We start from the raw sequence: 17805 nt of genomic DNA on the forward strand, positions 1-17805 counted from the left end.
AGAGAGAAATACTAGTGATCAAAAAAGAGATCTTGTTTTAGCCTGCAAGTCTGTATTGCTAATTAAGGTGGGTGTCTTTTCACGTGTTTATGGAATATCCCTGCTTAGATTTATGTTAGATTACTTTTAATCAATTTTTCTCTTATTTTTGTGAGTCTTGTTTTGAGGGGTAGCTTTCTTGAGTTATGGACACACTTCATATCTTCTGTATGCTAATCATTTGTCAGATACACGTGTTAGAAATAATTCTTTTCTGCAGCCTGTGCAGACTTGTGGTACCCTGGGATGGAGAATAATTCTTAGTTTTTGTTTGTTTGGCTGGTTGGTTGGTTTGGTTTGGTTTGGTTTGGTTTTTTTCTAGACAGGGTTACCCTGTTAACAGTCCCGGTTGTGCTGGAACTCACTATGTAGATCAGGAGGCCTCAAACTCACAGAGATCCACCTGCCTCTGTCTCCCACGTGCTGGGATTAAAGGCATGCGCCACCACCATCTGGCAATAATTCTTAGTTTTAATGAAGTAAGCTATTGGTGGTGCTGGTGCGCTCAGGAGGTTGCTTGAGAAATGAAAATGCTCCTAGTTGTGTTTCTGGTCGTAAGATATTCTATTAATATTTACTTATAAAAAAAGGTTGTTTGCTATGAACAAAAGTCAGTGTCCTGTATCAGTTAAATGTGTTCTTTTTCCCAGTTTTCTCTGCTTTTGCCCTCAGTGAACCAATAATGGATTTCCTAGCATATATTATCTGTATTTAATGTAGACCTTTGTATATGACTTACTAACATTAAACCAACCATCATTTTTTACAGACAACATTTATGTGTATTTTCCTCTCGTTTTTACCAGACTCTGCCACTGTTGCTTGTTACAATTCATATAGGCCAGCTGTGATCTTTTCCCCATCTACATTTAGTGGTGAGACATAGTGTTCAATTCTCCAAGTTTTTGTTTGTTTGAGAATTTTTTTTCATCTTAACTTAAGAAGATAGTTTGACAGGGTATAGAATTTTGGGGGTACAGTTTTATTCCATTGTCTTTTGGTCTCTGCTTTATTATACTAGTTAAGGAATTAGCAGCTGGGATCTTACTTCTGGGGGTACACAGGCTTTCCCCTCAGTGTTTGTAATGACTTCGTGTGTGTGTGTGTGTGTGTGTGTGTGTGTGTGTGTGTGTGTGTGTGTGTGTGTCCCGCTTCCTGTATTGTGCTTTCATTTCTCATTCACCCAAGGGTTCTCTGGGAGCTCAAGCATCTTGCAGTGATTCCAGAGAACTTTAACGATTGTCTCTTCAGATGGCCTATCTTTTTCCATTTTTTTAGTTCCTTTGGAAACTTTAGACCATTTCAACTGAATCCTCGTGGGTTTTGTTTTGTTTTGTTTTGTTTTTAAACTCTTACCTGGACTTTCTATTTCCTAGTCTCCCTCTATCACCAACGAACTTCCTGATAATTTTTTCACTAATTTTGTTTTCAGCTCTAACCAACCTACTGCTTAGTGTGTCCAGAAATGGATGGATGGATAGACAGATGGATTTTTCATGTATATAGATGTTTTGCCTATATTTGCGTCTCAACACTACATTTTTACAGTGTCTGTGGAGGCCAGAAGAGGGCGTTAGGTCCTGTGGAACTGGAGTATAGATGGTTGTGAGCCCCTGGAAGAGCAGCAAGTACTCTTAACCATTGAGCCTTCTTCTACCCTGTATCCAGAGATTTGAATTTCAGTTATTCTGTTCATATTCATACATATCCCACCCTGACCATTTCTCCTCTTCTTGGAGCTTCATCTTGTATCACCAAGAGCCTCACCTCCATGTGTAAGAATCCTCCCAGCCACAAGGTTCAAGCTCTTTCCCACACATCCTATAATCAGCCATCCTTTGAGCAACTTCTAGCCCAGGTGAAGGGCAGAGACAGAGGAGAACAAGACTGGTGATGGCACTGCCAGTAAGCTCAAAACCAGCCAGGCATAGCATTCCACGGACCTGGGCATCTGGAACTAAATCTGGAAAAGGCAATTCAGAGTTTCAGGTGTCCTGAGTTCCTCCTCCCAGTAAGGGCACAGCCAGGGGAGGACCACTCTAAAATACTGGGCCAGAACAGATTCCAATGTGGCCAGATCTCAGACCATTACAGGCGAAATGAAAAGTGAAAGGGCCATGCACTTGAAAAGTCTAAGTTTGATCTAGCTTTCCATTTCATAAGCTCAGTGTCCTCATCTGTGAAATGGAGTTGATGTCCAGGTTGCTGTGGTCAGCAAGTAATAATGAGACTCAGACATAATCATTTGTTCATTCTACAGAAATTCACTAGGCACTTCCTAACACACACACACACACACACACACACACACACACACACACACACACACACACACACGTCTGTCTTCATGGTGCCTCTATTACACTCGGGGAGTAACAAGTGGGATCGAGATGTTAATAAGAAGGAAGGAGCCTGGAAAATGAAGAACTTGGAGGGGATGTGAGATGTCAGATGTCAGGCAGGATGCTGGAGATGGTTTACTGAGTAAGTGACCTTTGGTAATGAGTGGTGATAGTCAAGGAGCAGGCCACCCTGACACAGGAGGAGGGTAAAACGGAAGGGACCCTAGAAGGCCGATGGGTGTGTTAGAGGAATCTCAAAGAGGCCAGTGTAACTGGGGTGGAGGGAATGGGGACGCAGGGAGCAAGAGGCAAGGCAGCAATGGCAGATGCAACCATGCAGCTGATGTTTCCACAAGTTCACTCCAGCTACTTATAGGGGCAGGGGTGGCACTTAAGGAAGGGCGGGGATAGTAGGGCTCCCTGCTATCCTTGCTGTTCCTCGAGTGCCCGCATAAGGCAGGGTGGGGACAGTCCTTGTGGATGGTGAACCCAGTTCAGGGTCTGTTTTGGAGTAGGCATGACTGATTTCCTCCTAAACAGACACAGAAGCCCAGTTGCTACACTTCAACAGCCAGAGTGAGAAAGCACAGTTGTTATACTTGAGCAGCCAGAGGCAGAAAGGGCTGACAGAGGAGACACATAAATGCAAGTGGCAGATTGGACTCCCAGGTGTCCATTAGCTCAGGGACCCTCCTCCATTCAGGGCTAAAGAGCTGAGGAAGAACTAGCAGAAGAGTGACCAGGAAGATTGGGGGTGGGGCATGCTCTTGTGGGAGAGACGGAGCTATTCCAAGGATGACTGCATTGACTGAGAGCAATGTGAGTTTGTCTGACGGTCGAGAAGTCTGGTCATGGGCCATGTGGAAGTATTGCCATCAGTGACTGTTTACACCAACGGTCCTGAGGACCGTTGCCTAGTGACACAGTGGACATCTTGCTTTCCTTCACACTACGATCTTCACGAGACTCAGTTAAGGACACAGTTCTCAACATGCCTGCTCTTGCCCAAGGCATGGCTAAACCAAGCACCTGCCAGCATTCAGTCCCCGCTAAATGAACAATTGAATGAATGAACAAGAAAGCCACGGTCCCTGCCCTCCGCAAGCTCTGCGTGGTATGTAGCTTTTCCAGTAACAGGCTTGTGTCGGTCAGTGAGGGGACAAAGGCTTCTCAGCGCAGCCTGGCGGAAAGCACGGAGTGAACACGTTCCCCTTGAGTCCTCCAGACAGGAGCATGTCCCCAGCTTAACTTCTCACTGTGCGATTTCCTTCCTGTCCTTGCTTCAGCTCCAACCTCTGCCCTTGGCTTCAGAGTCTTATGCAACTTCTACACCCTTTCACCCTAAAGTTTCACACTATGGAAGTTCACAGTATACATCCAAAATTCATTTTTATCATTTCCTCTTCCCTTGTGTTCTTTCCCTGCTGGAAATTCAAACTCATGTTAAAGGCATTATTACCAAAGCAATGAAGCCCAGGCATAAGTATCCTAGAAGCCCAATAAATATGTACGTAAATATATAACTTTAATATACAAGTGGTGTTATGAGTCCGTGCTAGGCTAGCCAGTTATGCCTTTGAGAAATGGGAAGCCACTTAAGGGTCTTACTTTTTTTTTTTTAGTGTGTGTGTGTGTGTGTGTGTGTGTGTGTGTGTGTGTGTGTGTGTGTGTGTGCCTGCCTGCAGAGGCTGGAAGAGTACATCAGATCCCCTGGAGCTGAAGTTACAGGCAGGCTGAGCCTCCCAACGGAGGTATGGGGAATTGAACCTAGGTCTTCTGGAAGAGCCCGACATGGTCTCAACCTCAGAGCCATCTTCCCAGACCCTAGAGTCTCACTGATTATCCTTTCTCATCATGGACCCAAGATATGTTAAAGACTTAAATGTAAATCAATCAAATTGTTAAAACTACAAACAAATATACACAATTGAAGCTCAGTGGCTCAGAGGGGCCATTTTAAGCAAAAGTCAACAGACTCTAACTTGTTCAGCCTGTACTCCACCCCTAGTATCCCACCTCTCCACAGAGCCCCGAAACCTCAGTGTCATTCATGCCTTCCCCCCACTCAATAGCTGAATTCTGTTGGTTCTGTCTATTAACCTTTCCCTCGTCACCCCTTTCTATGTTTCTACTGCCCCTGCTGCCTTCACACAGCATATGACTCCCATCACCCCCAGCTTCACACATCCCCTGATGAGCAGTTCCCCTGCCTCAGGACTGCCTTCCCCCCAGCTGCCAGGGAGATCTCCCCACGATGCACATTTGGCTCTTCGTAAAGATTCCCAGTGGCTCCTGTTGTCTCCCATCTGCAGTCTAAACCTTGTGTGAGGCTCTCAGTAACCCAGAGCCTTGATCTCTGACACCACCATCCCTCCGGCCCTCCTGCAGAAGTCCTGTGTGCTGGGCAGATAGATGTGCTGCAGGACAACACAGCTTGCTGGAAAGTAGCAACACGGAGCCCATCATAGAGGGACTCCCATAGGACCTTCCCGTGCATCTTCCCCTGCCTGTCTGGGCCCTTCACTCAACCTCCCTGTCTGGACCCCACATCCACGGATGACTCATCCCTGTGCACAGTGCCCAGGCCTGCACCACTTTGGGGCCTATGAAAAGATTTTACTTTGTATTAATATGAGAAGAAAATGAACACAGCAATAATAATTATATGATAGTAAATCCAGCCTGGATTATATTCCTGTCTGTTAGTGTAAACATCCAATATATGACTACATATGAGTGTGTATATATATTCAATTCTGTTACATTTATTTATTCATTGTGTCTGTGTGTTCATGCTTGTACACCTGCATGCCATAGCATACATGTGAAAGTCAGAAGACAACTGTAGGAATTTGTTCTTTCCTTCTACCATGCGGGTTCTGGGGATCAAATTTTGATCATTGGCCTTGGCAGCAAGCACTCTTACCCACTGAGCCATACCGCTAGCCCTATTTTTATTGTTTTTTAATTTTTACTTATAATTATATGTGTATGTATGCACAGGAGGCATGCGTTTGTGTGGATGGGTGTCTGTGGAGATCAGAGACTTTGGATCTCCCTGGAGCTAGAGTTACGGGTCATTTGTGAACCACCTGATGTGGGTGCCGGGAACCTAACTGAGGTCCTGTGGAAAAGTCACCAGCCTATTTTTATCGTTTTTAATGAAGGAAGAGATCCATAAAGGCAAAGTGCCCAGGCCCCACTTAACAGGTCTGCTATGGCCCTATGGAGTCTTTAATTCTCACACGTCTTTCTTTTCATACTTGTTACTGCATGGCTGCAAGGATGCTGGCTGTGTTTCCAGCTGTCGTCTCTACGTTCAAGGAAGCACACAGCTTTATCATAGACTTCCGCATCTGCCTAGTGCCTGACTGAGGAACTGAGTAGATAGCCTCTACAAATGCTGGATTCTCAAGGCATGGAGGCCCATATGATTGGAGCCTATCACCCTGGTCACCCCTGACTCCCACACAGTGCCCCAGCAATCTATATCCTTGGGATTCCCCCACCATACGGCACCCTCTCTGACAGCCATACACTGCTCAGACTTTCTGCCACGTGCAGCTTCCTCCATCCTGCATGGTCCTGACTCAGGAAAGATTTCTTAGCATCCCAGCTCACCTAGTGAGGTGCGCATCCCTGTCATCTTCACAATTGCCTGCATACGGTTGAACCAAGGGGTGGCCAAGGACTGGTCTTTGCACATCCATACAGCTGTCTCTCTGTCGGTGGTGCCCCTTGCTAAGCCTGGTTGGACCTTGACAGAGCACTGTCTGCCCTCAGTCCCCCCTCTACCTCCTCCTGCAGGCTCAGACAAGAGTCAAGGCATGCTGGCCTTGTCCATCAGTCCCAATCGGCGGTACCTCGCCATCTCCGAGACGGTGCTGGAAAGACCTACCATCACTATTTATGAGCTGTCATCCATCCCTTGTCGGAAGCGCAAAGTCCTGAATAATTTTGACTTCCAAGTTCAAAAGTTTGTCAGCCTGGCTTTTTCTCCAGACTCCAAATACCTGCTGACACAGACGTCGCCTCCAGAGTCAAACCTCGTCTACTGGCTGTGGGAAAAGCAGAAAGTCATGGCCATGATTAGATCTGATGTTCAGAGCAACCCCATCTACCAGGTACCGGTGGCATGACACATGCCTTGCCCATTCATTGTAAAGAAGTAATCGCCAACTTTGTGTCATGCTGCTCATTTCTCCTGTGCATTTTAATGTTGTTTCACAAGAAGCACATATGTATATGTGGTCATTATCCCATCTTAGAGAGGAGGGGCCCTAGGCTCTACAAAGCCAAGTAGCTCATCCAAAACTGCAGAAGTGGTGAGAGGCAGAACCAGATATTTCCCAGCTCTGTCTTCTGCCTTTTTTCCTATGACCCAGAACTACTGTCCAGCACGGGTTAGACCCAGCTGTGCTTGTCTAAAACTTACTCTCCTTGGTTCTGGCCCCTTTGCAGTAGACTTCCGGGCAGTCAGAGGATTTCAGGAATGGCATATAAAGTGGTAGAATGGGTTTTGATTTTGTTTAGGAGGGGTGTTATTTTTGGTTTTAAAACAGGTTATGACTACATAGCTCAGTCTAACCCTGAATTTACGATCTTCCCGGCCTCTGCCTCTCAAGTGCTGGGATTAGAGGTGTATGCCACCATGCCCAGCAAAAAGGTAGATGTGTAAGAAGCTGCCAGCGAACGAAGCTACTGTTGTGTCGAGAACAATTTTCCATTGTGGTTTCACAACAGAATGGAGACTCACTAGGAAAGTGGGTGGTTGCTTAGTCAGGGAGCCCCCAGTTTTTCTCTGTCAGCATCTTGTGCTCATTTTCACAAGGTCAAGAAGTCTGTACTGTCCATTTTCACAGATACAATCTCATCAGAGCCTTAAGTGTGCATGGCTCATCTCTCAAAAGGTTGATGTCTGAGCCAGGGCACCACCAGCAGAACACTCATGAGCCGCCTTCTCACAGAGAAGATAAGAGTGTCGATCACAAATCACAAAGGCAGGGAGAGCTGAAAGGCCACAGTGTCCTGGTGATGACCCCTTCTCAGAGCAGAGAGCACCTCTGCAGTAGGTCCAGTGAGCATCTACTCAGTGTCCCTATGTACCTAGCCCTAAGGACTCAGAGACTCACCATCAAGTACCCCAAGTTGCTCTCTGTCTAGTGAGCACAGCAGGTTAACTGTGTTGGGATAAGGAGAGTCATCTGGTGGGAGACCACATCATCTTCCCCAGTGTGTGCTCTCTTCCCCCTGGACGCCCCTCCATACAACGGCTCAACTCCATGCCTGCTTCCAGCTGAACTGCTTTCCCTCATGCCAGCTCAGAGTGTAGCTCTGAACACGTGACGGAGTGTGTTGGTGCATGCCTGTAGCCACCCCACTCACAAAGTTGAGGCAGGAGGAGTCTCCATTAAAGACCAACCTGGGCTGTAATGAATTCAAGGCCAGCCTGGGCTACAAAAATAAAAAAGATTGTTTATTCTACATTTTTTAAATGCTGACTGATAGTCCATCCAGTCGATGTAGATGTGTATCTTTATCAAATATAATATAAAATCCCATGACTTTGTGATATGTACAAGATATGAACTACCTAAAGTGACTCTTAGCTGGTAAAGTGGGGAATAATTGCATCAAGAGTCATCCTATCTTTTTTATTTTTTCTTTTATTTCCTGACATTTTACAGGTCAGCATCAACCCCCAGGATAATACTCAAGTTTGTGTCACTGGAAATGGAATATTTAAGCTTCTCCGCTTTGCTGAAGGAACCCTAAAGCAAACCAATTTCCAGAGGGGAGAATCCCCAAACTACCTAGCCCACGCCTGGGTGTCTGATGACAAGATCGTTGTTGGCACTGACACTGGCAGGCTCTTTCTCTTTGAATCTGGAGATACACGCTGGGAGACAAGCATCATGGTCAAGGAGCCCACTAGCTCCAGGAGCTTGGATGTCATCCAAGAGTCAGAGAGGTAACATCGCCCTCTGCTGGGCAAGTGCTTTTTCCAAAGCCGCTCACTGGGGATACAGAGATGACTCAGCAGTTAAGAGCACACAGGTTTCGTTCCCAGCACCCACATGGCCGCTCACAACCATTTCAGAGCATCTGGCACCCTCTTCTGGTCACTGAGGGCACCACGTACCAATGCAGTACCCCTCCATACATACAAGCCAGACACACACAGACGTAAAATAAAAACCAGCTATGCCTATTTTGTCCTCCTGTTTTAGTGTCCTTCTGTTTTAGCATCCATGTGTATTCAAGTACAAACCTGATGGTATGACCATGGTCTGCATACAGTTCTTGTTATTTCTATGCTACACAGTTCAGTATGACAAGTCTTCAAAATGGTAGATTTTATTCCAAAAGCATGTCTTCTATGAGTCCTGTCCTCCACAGTATGTATCATCATCATGGCAGCTTTACAGGGGACAGAGGCCTAAGGTCTCAGCACTGCTCTATGACAGGACTAGAATGCCATTTCCCTTCTCTCTGAGCCCAGAGCCCAAGCTACCCGTCACCTGGCACCCTGTGGCCTCTTCCTCCTCAGTAACTTCTGTTCGCCCATCCCCAAGTCCCTCCCCGTGCCAGTGGCTTGTGAAGGGCTTCCTAAGGTATTATTGATGGCATTGTTTCCCCCTTTACTAGTTACTGCTTACATTAGATAGGTCAGATTATCCCTTATATGCCAGCAAATCTTGGAATTTTATAATGACATTTGATGAAGACACATGTCTACGTCTGTTATATGCACAGCATTTTGGTGGGTCCAGGACTCCCAGCACAAAGGCCCCTTAGCTCAGCCCAGGCAGGCTGCCTCTCTCCCCTCTTGAAAAGAAACATCAGCTCTCATCGCTAGGTTTCTTGCTTGCCCAAAGCATTTTCTTGCTGTGGGCTCAGGCAGGGCAGTTCTCTCTGTCTCCTCCTTACCCAACACATGGACCTCCTTAGCTCCTGCCCTCAGAAAGCCTGCGCTGCATGTAGCCAGCTCTTTGTGGCATGCCTGGCTGTCCCTTAACAGTCCTTAGCACATGAGCCCGAGACATGAAGCTTCTGGGGCCAAGGACTGTGCTGATGATATTTACTGTGGTTTCACGGAGCCTTATAACTCGAAATTAACATTTGTGAGCAGGTACAAATATTTTTTGTATGAGTGGATGAATGAAAAGAGATACCTGGGCTCCAATCTGGGCTCTGCCAGGCAGTTGTATGACCTTACTATACTCAGTCCCCGGAACCACTTATTTCTAAACAAAAGTTAAGAATCACCATCCCATCTAGCAGGCATACTCACTGTGCTGTGTAGAGTTCCCAAACCAGCATGTGGCTATAGGAAAGATCAGTGGGTGCATGGCTCTCAGCCAACGATATACCCCACCCCCTCTCTCAGAAGGCAGGGTCTCCTTATGGGCCTACATACTGAAACTGGTTATGTAGACCAGGCTGGCCTCAGACTCACAGAGATCCACCTGCCTCTGTTTCCCGTGTCCTGGAATTAAATTTGTGTGCCACTGTCCCTCCAGAGCTTAATACTTCTCCTTAGGATTGTCTCCGAAAACGTTGCCTGTTCTTTTCCTTTTTCAGCCTGATTGAATTTCCACCACCCAGCTCCCCGGCCCCCTCCTTTGAACAGATCGTGGCAACCACTAACCCCCACCACATGACCATGCCCCAAGTGTTTGCCATCGCAGCCTATTCAAAGGGATTTGCCTGCTCTGCTGGGCCAGGGAGAGTGCTGCTGTTTGAGAAGGTGGAAGAGAAGGAATTTTACCGAGAAAGCAGGGAAATCCGGGTAAGGAGAAAGCAAACTGGTGTGGGGGGGGGGCTTGAGCATTGTTGTGCAGCAGCTCTGACAGAGCATTCCCCTGGGGAGAAACAGAGACAGAGAGCCGCCTTCCTGAGAAATTTAGGAGCTGATGAACTGGATTGGGATTTAAAGTAACAAAATCTGAATTTGAGTCCTATGAGGGAATGGGTCAAATTAACCCAGACAGACTTCCTCCCTTAACCCTGGTATTCCATAACCCTTCCATTATTATATCCAAGATATTGAGCACACTGCCAAGCCCTCATTTTATGAAATAAATGATACAGAAATGACCTAAATCAGCAGACTGTTCTTCAGTGACAGAATCCTGAGGGGGAGGACCAGGAGATGAGAAAATAAAGAAGATAGAAAGTTGGGACCAAGGGGGTCTTATGCTGGTGACTCATGCAGCAAGTTTATTAAGAAGCACAGCATCTTTTTTTTTTTTTTTTTTTTTTTGGTTTTTACGAGACAGGGTTTCTCTGTATTGTTTTGGAGGCTATCTGTCCAGCCTGGCCTCGAACTCACAGAGATCCACCTGCCTCTGCCTCCCAAGTGCTGGGATTAAAGGCGTGTGCCACCACTGCCCGGCAAGAAACACAGCATCTTATATACAACTTGCAGGGGGAAAGTGAGAGTCAATAGAAAACTATCATCCAATTGGATGAAGCCAGCAGGAAGTTAGTCAAGCAATATTACACAAAGGAAACACAGGATATCTCAAGTGCATCAAAGATCAAGCATGTAACAGCCTTGGGACTGATACCCACAACCCTTCAAAGGGGGTGTCAAGTTCTCAGGACCCAGAAAACTGCAGTTTCCCCAAGGTCTGGTGCTAGGCCATTACTGGCCTTACACAAGGAACTGAGCTTTTTCTCCAGACACCAGGGTCCCAGGGAAAGTCTCAGACTGCCCTGGCCCTCAATACAGAAAGCTGTGGAGACAGGCACAGTGGAGCAGCTTGAGGAAGAGCCCAGGGGTGCCTTGGTGTTTGATGCTATTCTTGAGGGATCTTAGAAAATGGATGATACCTGGCGATTTTTTGAAGGTTTTGTTTTGTTTTGTTTTTGAGATGGGGTTTCTCTGTACACAGCCTTAGCTGTCCTGGAACTTGCTCTGTAGACCAGGCTGGCCTCGAACTCACAGAGATCTGCCTGCCTCTGCCTCCCAAGTGCTGGGATTAAAGGTGAGCGCCACCACTGCCTGGCTGAAAATGGATGACATTTGACAACTCCAGGTGGAGACAACAGCTTAAGCGGAGACACTAAGGCAGCATAGGGGGAGGCAATGGTGTGTTTAGGACATGTCCTGCTGCTCATGACACTTGAAAGGAAAAGAGGGGCACTGTGGCCAATGAACGGTAGCAAATGCTGGTCTGGAACATACTTCAGCAACCCATGAGGATTTGGGGTGGAAAGTGTTATATTTAAGAAAAATTAATCTGCCATGATACATAGGGTCAGACATGAATCTGTGACTTTCTGGTTGAGATGAGCTGTTGAACCTGCCAAAGCTGTGTTTCTCTGTTTAGAGCATGACGTGATAACTGTGTAGATCTCCATGTACACTGCTGGGTACTCAGGGTTCGAGGAATGACAGTGGCCACCTGGCTGTAACCGGGAATCAATGGAGAGCTTTTTGGTTAGTGTAGCCCAAAACTGGTGAGGCCTAAGATCAGAGCCTTGAGTAGCAGGGGTAAGGGGAAGAGAGGATGACTGTGTGAAGACTAATTCTAGGCAGAGGTGGGAGGAGTGTTCTCAACGAGCACCCAGAAATGATGTCCAGGCTTTAAGTGGGAAGCCTAGGAAAGAGGCCAGAAATAGAGAGCCCCGAGGAAGAACAAGGAGTGTGGGGAATGGGAAGGCACAGGCTGACGCAGTGAATGTTAACTTAACCCACAAAGAAATGTAACAGGTATTTACAAAATGTTTACTGGGTCTGGCAGACTCAGTGTTGGAGGCTGGACACACAGTGGGGAAGTCAACACATGAAGAGCCTAAGCTCGGGACTCAACAAGCAGAGAAGCAAAAAGGATCAGGGTGTCAGATGAGAACAACGCAGGGGAGAAAATACAGCCAGAGAGACCCAGAAGCCAGAAGGGTTCTCTTCCAGAACCATCCGGGTTCTGTCTCTCCAAGGAAGGTGGTATTCGATCAGAACCAGAGCAAAGTAAAGCAGCTGGGAATATGAGCTTGGACACTGACTGGCAGGACAAGCAGTGTGCACACAGAGAAAGCATGCAGTGTGCACACAGAGAAAGGAGAAAGCATGCAGTGTGCACACAGATAAATCATGCAGTGTGCACACAGATAAATCATGCAGTGTGCACACAGAGAAGGCATGCAGTGTGCACACAGATAAATCATGCAGTGTGCACACAGAGGAAGAGTGCAGTGTGCACACAGAGAAGGCATGCAGTGTGCACACAGAGAAGGCATGCAGTGTGCACACAGAGGAAGAGTGCAGTGTGCACACAGAGAAGGCATGCAGTGTGCACACAGAGAAGGCATGCAGTGTGCACACAGAGAAAGGAGAAAGCATGCAGTGTGCACACAGAGAAAGCATGCAGTGTGCACACAGAGAAGGCATGCAGTATGCACACAGAGAAAGCATGCAGTGTGCACACAGAGAAAGCATGCAGTGTGCACACAGAGGAAGAGTGCAGTGTGCACACAGAGAAGGCATGCAGTGTGCACACAGAGAAGGCATGCAGTGTGCACACAGAGAAGGCATGCAGTGTGCACACAGAGAAGGCATGCAGTGTGCACACAGAGAAGGCATGCAGTGTGCACACAGAGAAAGCATGCAGTGTGCACACAGATAAATCATGCAGTGTGCACACAGGGAAGGCATGCAGTATGCACACAGATAAATCATGCAGTGTGCACACAGAGAAGGCATGCAGTGTGCACACAGAGAAGGCATGCAGTGTGCACACAGAGGAAGAGTGCAGTGTGCACACAGAGAAGGCATGCAGTGTGCACACAGAGAAGGCATGCAGTGTGCACACAGAGAAAGGAGAAAGCATGCAGTGTGCACACAGAGGAAGAGTGCAGTGTGCACACAGAGAAGGCATGCAGTATGCACACAGAGAAAGCATGCAGTGTGCACACAGAGAAAGCATGCAGTGTGCACACAGAGGAAGAGTGCAGTGTGCACACAGAGAAGGCATGCAGTGTGCACACAGAGAAGGCATGCAGTGTGCACACAGAGAAGGCATGCAGTGTGCACACAGAGAAGGCATGCAGTGTGCACACAGAGAAGGCATGCAGTGTGCACACAGAGAAAGCATGCAGTGTGCACACAGATAAATCATGCAGTGTGCACACAGAGAAGGCATGCAGTATGCACACAGATAAATCATGCAGTGTGCACACAGAGAAGGCATGCAGTATGCACACAGAGAAGGCATGTAGTATGCACACAGAGAAGGCATGCAGTATGCACACAGATAAATCATGCAGTGTGCACACAGATAAATCATGCAGTGTGCACACAGAGAAGGCATGCAGTATGCACACAGATAAATCATGCAGTGTGCACACAGAGAAAGCATGCAGTGTGCACACAGAGAAGGCATGCAGTATGCACACAGAGAAAGCATGCAGTGTGCACACAGAGAAAGCATGCAGTGTGCACACAGAGAAAGCATGCAGTGTGCACACAGAGGAAGAGTGCAGTGTGCACACAGAGAAGGCATGCAGTGTGCACACAGAGAAGGCATGCAGTGTGCACACAGATAAATCATGCAGTGTGCACACAGAGAAGGCATGCAGTATCCACACAGATAAATCATGCAGTGTGCACACAGAGAAGGCATGCAGTATGCACACAGAGAAGGCATGTAGTATGCACACAGAGAAGGCATGCAGTATGCACACAGATAAATCATGCAGTGTGCACACAGATAAATCATGCAGTGTGCACACAGAGAAGGCATGCAGTATGCACACAGATAAATCATGCAGTATGCACACAGAGAAAGCATGCAGTGTGCACACAGAGAAGGCATGCAGTATGCACACAGAGAAAGCATGCAGTGTGCACACAGAGAAAGCATGCAGTGTGCACACAGAGGAAGAGTGCAGTGTGCACACAGAGAAGGCATGCAGTGTGCACACAGAGAAGGCATGCAGTGTGCACACAGAGAAGGCATGCAGTGTGCACACAGAGAAGGCATGCAGTGTGCACACAGAGAAGGCATGCAGTGTGCACACAGAGAAAGCATGCAGTGTGCACACAGATAAATCATGCAGTGTGCACACAGAGAAGGCATGCAGTATGCACACAGATAAATCATGCAGTGTGCACACAGAGAAGGCATGCAGTGTGCACACAGAGAAGGCATGCAGTGTGCACACAGAGAAAGGAGAAAGCATGCAGTGTGCACACAGAGGAAGAGTGCAGTGTGCACACAGAGAAAGCATGCAGTGTGCACACAGAGAAGGCATGCAGTATGCACACAGAGAAAGCATGCAGTGTGCACACAGAGAAAGCATGCAGTGTGCACACAGAGGAAGAGTGCAGTGTGCACACAGAGAAGGCATGCAGTGTGCACACAGAGAAGGCATGCAGTGTGCACACAGAGAAGGCATGCAGTGTGCACACAGAGAAAGCATGCAGTGTGCACACAGATAAATCATGCAGTGTGCACACAGAGAAGGCATGCAGTATGCACACAGATAAATCATGCAGTGTGCACACAGAGAAGGCATGCAGTATGCACACAGAGAAGGCATGTAGTATGCACACAGAGAAGGCATGCAGTATGCACACAGATAAATCATGCAGTGTGCACACAGATAAATCATGCAGTGTGCACACAGAGAAGGCATGCAGTATGCACACAGATAAATCATGCAGTGTGCACACAGAGAAGGCATGCAGTATGCACACAGAGAAGGCATGCAGTATGCACACAGAGAAGGCATGTAGTATGCACACAGAGAAGGCATGCAGTGTGCACACAGATAAATCATGCAGTGTGCACACAGAGAAAGCATGCAGTGTGCACACAGAGGAAGAGTGCAGTGTGCACACAGAGAAGGCATGCAGTGTGCACACAGAGAAAGCATGCAGTGTGCACACAGAGGAAGAGTGCAGTGTGCACACAGAGAAGGCATGCAGTGTGCACACAGAGAAGGCATGCAGTGTGCACACAGAGAAAGGAGAAAGCATGCAGTGTGCACACAGAGAAGGCATGCAGTGTGCACACAGAAAGCATGCAGTGTGCACACAGAGAAGGCATGCAGTATGCACACAGAGAAAGCATGCAGTATGCACACAGAGAAAGGAGAAAGCATGCAGTGTGCACACAGAGAAGGCATGCAGTATGCACACAGAGAAGGCATGCAGTATGCACACAGATAAATCATGCAGTGTGCACACAGAGAAGGCATGCAGTGTGCACACAGAGAAGGCATGCAGTGTGCACACAGAGAAGGCATGCAGTGTGCACACAGAGAAGGCATGCAGTGTGCACACAGAGAAGGCATGCAGTGTGCACACAGAGAAAGCATGCAGTGTGCACACAGATAAATCATGCAGTGTGCACACAGGGAAGGCATGCAGTATGCACACAGATAAATCATGCAGTGTGCACACAGAGAAGGCATGCAGTGTGCACACAGAGAAGGCATGCAGTGTGCACACAGAGAAAGGAGAAAGCATGCAGTGTGCACACAGAGGAAGAGTGCAGTGTGCACACAGAGAAGGCATGCAGTATGCACACAGAGAAAGCATGCAGTGTGCACACAGAGAAAGCATGCAGTGTGCACACAGAGAAGGCATGCAGTGTGCACACAGAGAAGGCATGCAGTGTGCACACAGAGAAGGCATGCAGTGTGCACACAGAGAAGGCATGCAGTGTGCACACAGAGAAAGCATGCAGTGTGCACACAGATAAATCATGCAGTGTGCACACAGAGAAGGCATGCAGTATGCACACAGATAAATCATGCAGTGTGCACACAGAGAAGGCATGCAGTATGCACACAGAGAAGGCATGTAGTATGCACACAGAGAAGGCATGCAGTATGCACACAGATAAATCATGCAGTGTGCACACAGATAAATCATGCAGTGTGCACACAGAGAAGGCATGCAGTATGCACACAGATAAATCATGCAGTGTGCACACAGAGAAAGCATGCAGTGTGCACACAGAGAAGGCATGCAGTATGCACACAGAGAAAGCATGCAGTGTGCACACAGAGAAAGCATGCAGTGTGCACACAGAGAAAGCATGCAGTGTGCACACAGAGGAAGAGTGCAGTGTGCACACAGAGAAGGCATGCAGTGTGCACACAGAGAAGGCATGCAGTGTGCACACAGATAAATCATGCAGTGTGCACACAGAGGAAGAGTGCAGTGTGCACACAGAGAAGGCATGCAGTGTGCACACAGAGAAGGCATGCAGTGTGCACACAGATAAATCATGCAGTGTGCACACAGAGAAGGCATGCAGTATCCACACAGATAAATCATGCAGTGTGCACACAGAGAAGGCATGCAGTATGCACACAGAGAAGGCATGTAGTATGCACACAGAGAAGGCATGCAGTATGCACACAGATAAATCATGCAGTGTGCACACAGATAAATCATGCAGTGTGCACACAGAGAAGGCATGCAGTATGCACACAGATAAATCATGCAGTATGCACACAGAGAAAGCATGCAGTGTGCACACAGAGAAGGCATGCAGTATGCACACAGAGAAAGCATGCAGTGTGCACACAGAGAAAGCATGCAGTGTGCACACAGAGGAAGAGTGCAGTGTGCACACAGAGAAGGCATGCAGTGTGCACACAGAGAAGGCATGCAGTGTGCACACAGAGAAGGCATGCAGTGTGCACACAGAGAAGGCATGCAGTGTGCACACAGAGAAGGCATGCAGTGTGCACACAGAGAAAGCATGCAGTGTGCACACAGATAAATCATGCAGTGTGCACACAGAGAAGGCATGCAGTATGCACACAGATAAATCATGCAGTGTGCACACAGAGAAGGCATGCAGTGTGCACACAGAGAAGGCATGCAGTGTGCACACAGAGAAAGGAGAAAGCATGCAGTGTGCACACAGAGGAAGAGTGCAGTGTGCACACAGAGAAAGCATGCAGTGTGCACACAGAGAAGGCATGCAGTATGCACACAGAGAAAGCATGCAGTGTGCACACAGAGAAAGCATGCAGTGTGCACACAGAGGAAGAGTGCAGTGTGCACACAGAGAAGGCATGCAGTGTGCACACAGAGAAGGCATGCAGTGTGCACACAGAGAAGGCATGCAGTGTGCACACAGAGAAAGCATGCAGTGTGCACACAGATAAATCATGCAGTGTGCACACAGAGAAGGCATGCAGTATGCACACAGATAAATCATGCAGTGTGCACACAGAGAAGGCATGCAGTATGCACACAGAGAAGGCATGTAGTATGCACACAGAGAAGGCATGCAGTATGCACACAGATAAATCATGCAGTGTGCACACAGATAAATCATGCAGTGTGCACACAGAGAAGGCATGCAGTATGCACACAGATAAATCATGCAGTGTGCACACAGAGAAGGCATGCAGTATGCACACAGAGAATGCATGCAGTATGCACACAGAGAAG

General features: G+C 47.6%; 1 protein-coding gene across 4 annotated transcripts in view; it reads left to right on the forward strand.

The window, feature by feature from the left end:
- The window catches only part of Cfap57 (cilia and flagella associated protein 57), a 72253-nt gene that overhangs the window by 2117 nt on the left and 52331 nt on the right, over positions 1 to 17805 (forward strand). For all 4 annotated transcript variants that reach the window (XM_005083869.4, XM_040756799.1, XM_021235131.2 and 1 more), the window contains exons 3-5: positions 6189 to 6505; positions 8069 to 8352; positions 9966 to 10173. In XM_005083869.4, coding sequence (XP_005083926.1) covers positions 6189 to 6505; positions 8069 to 8352; positions 9966 to 10173 — 809 coding nt within the window. The remainder of the gene's footprint in view (positions 1 to 6188; positions 6506 to 8068; positions 8353 to 9965; positions 10174 to 17805) is intronic.

Source organism: Mesocricetus auratus, unplaced genomic scaffold, assembly GCF_017639785.1.
Source record: "Mesocricetus auratus isolate SY011 unplaced genomic scaffold, BCM_Maur_2.0 Super-Scaffold_100014, whole genome shotgun sequence".
NCBI lineage: Eukaryota > Metazoa > Chordata > Mammalia > Rodentia > Cricetidae > Mesocricetus > Mesocricetus auratus.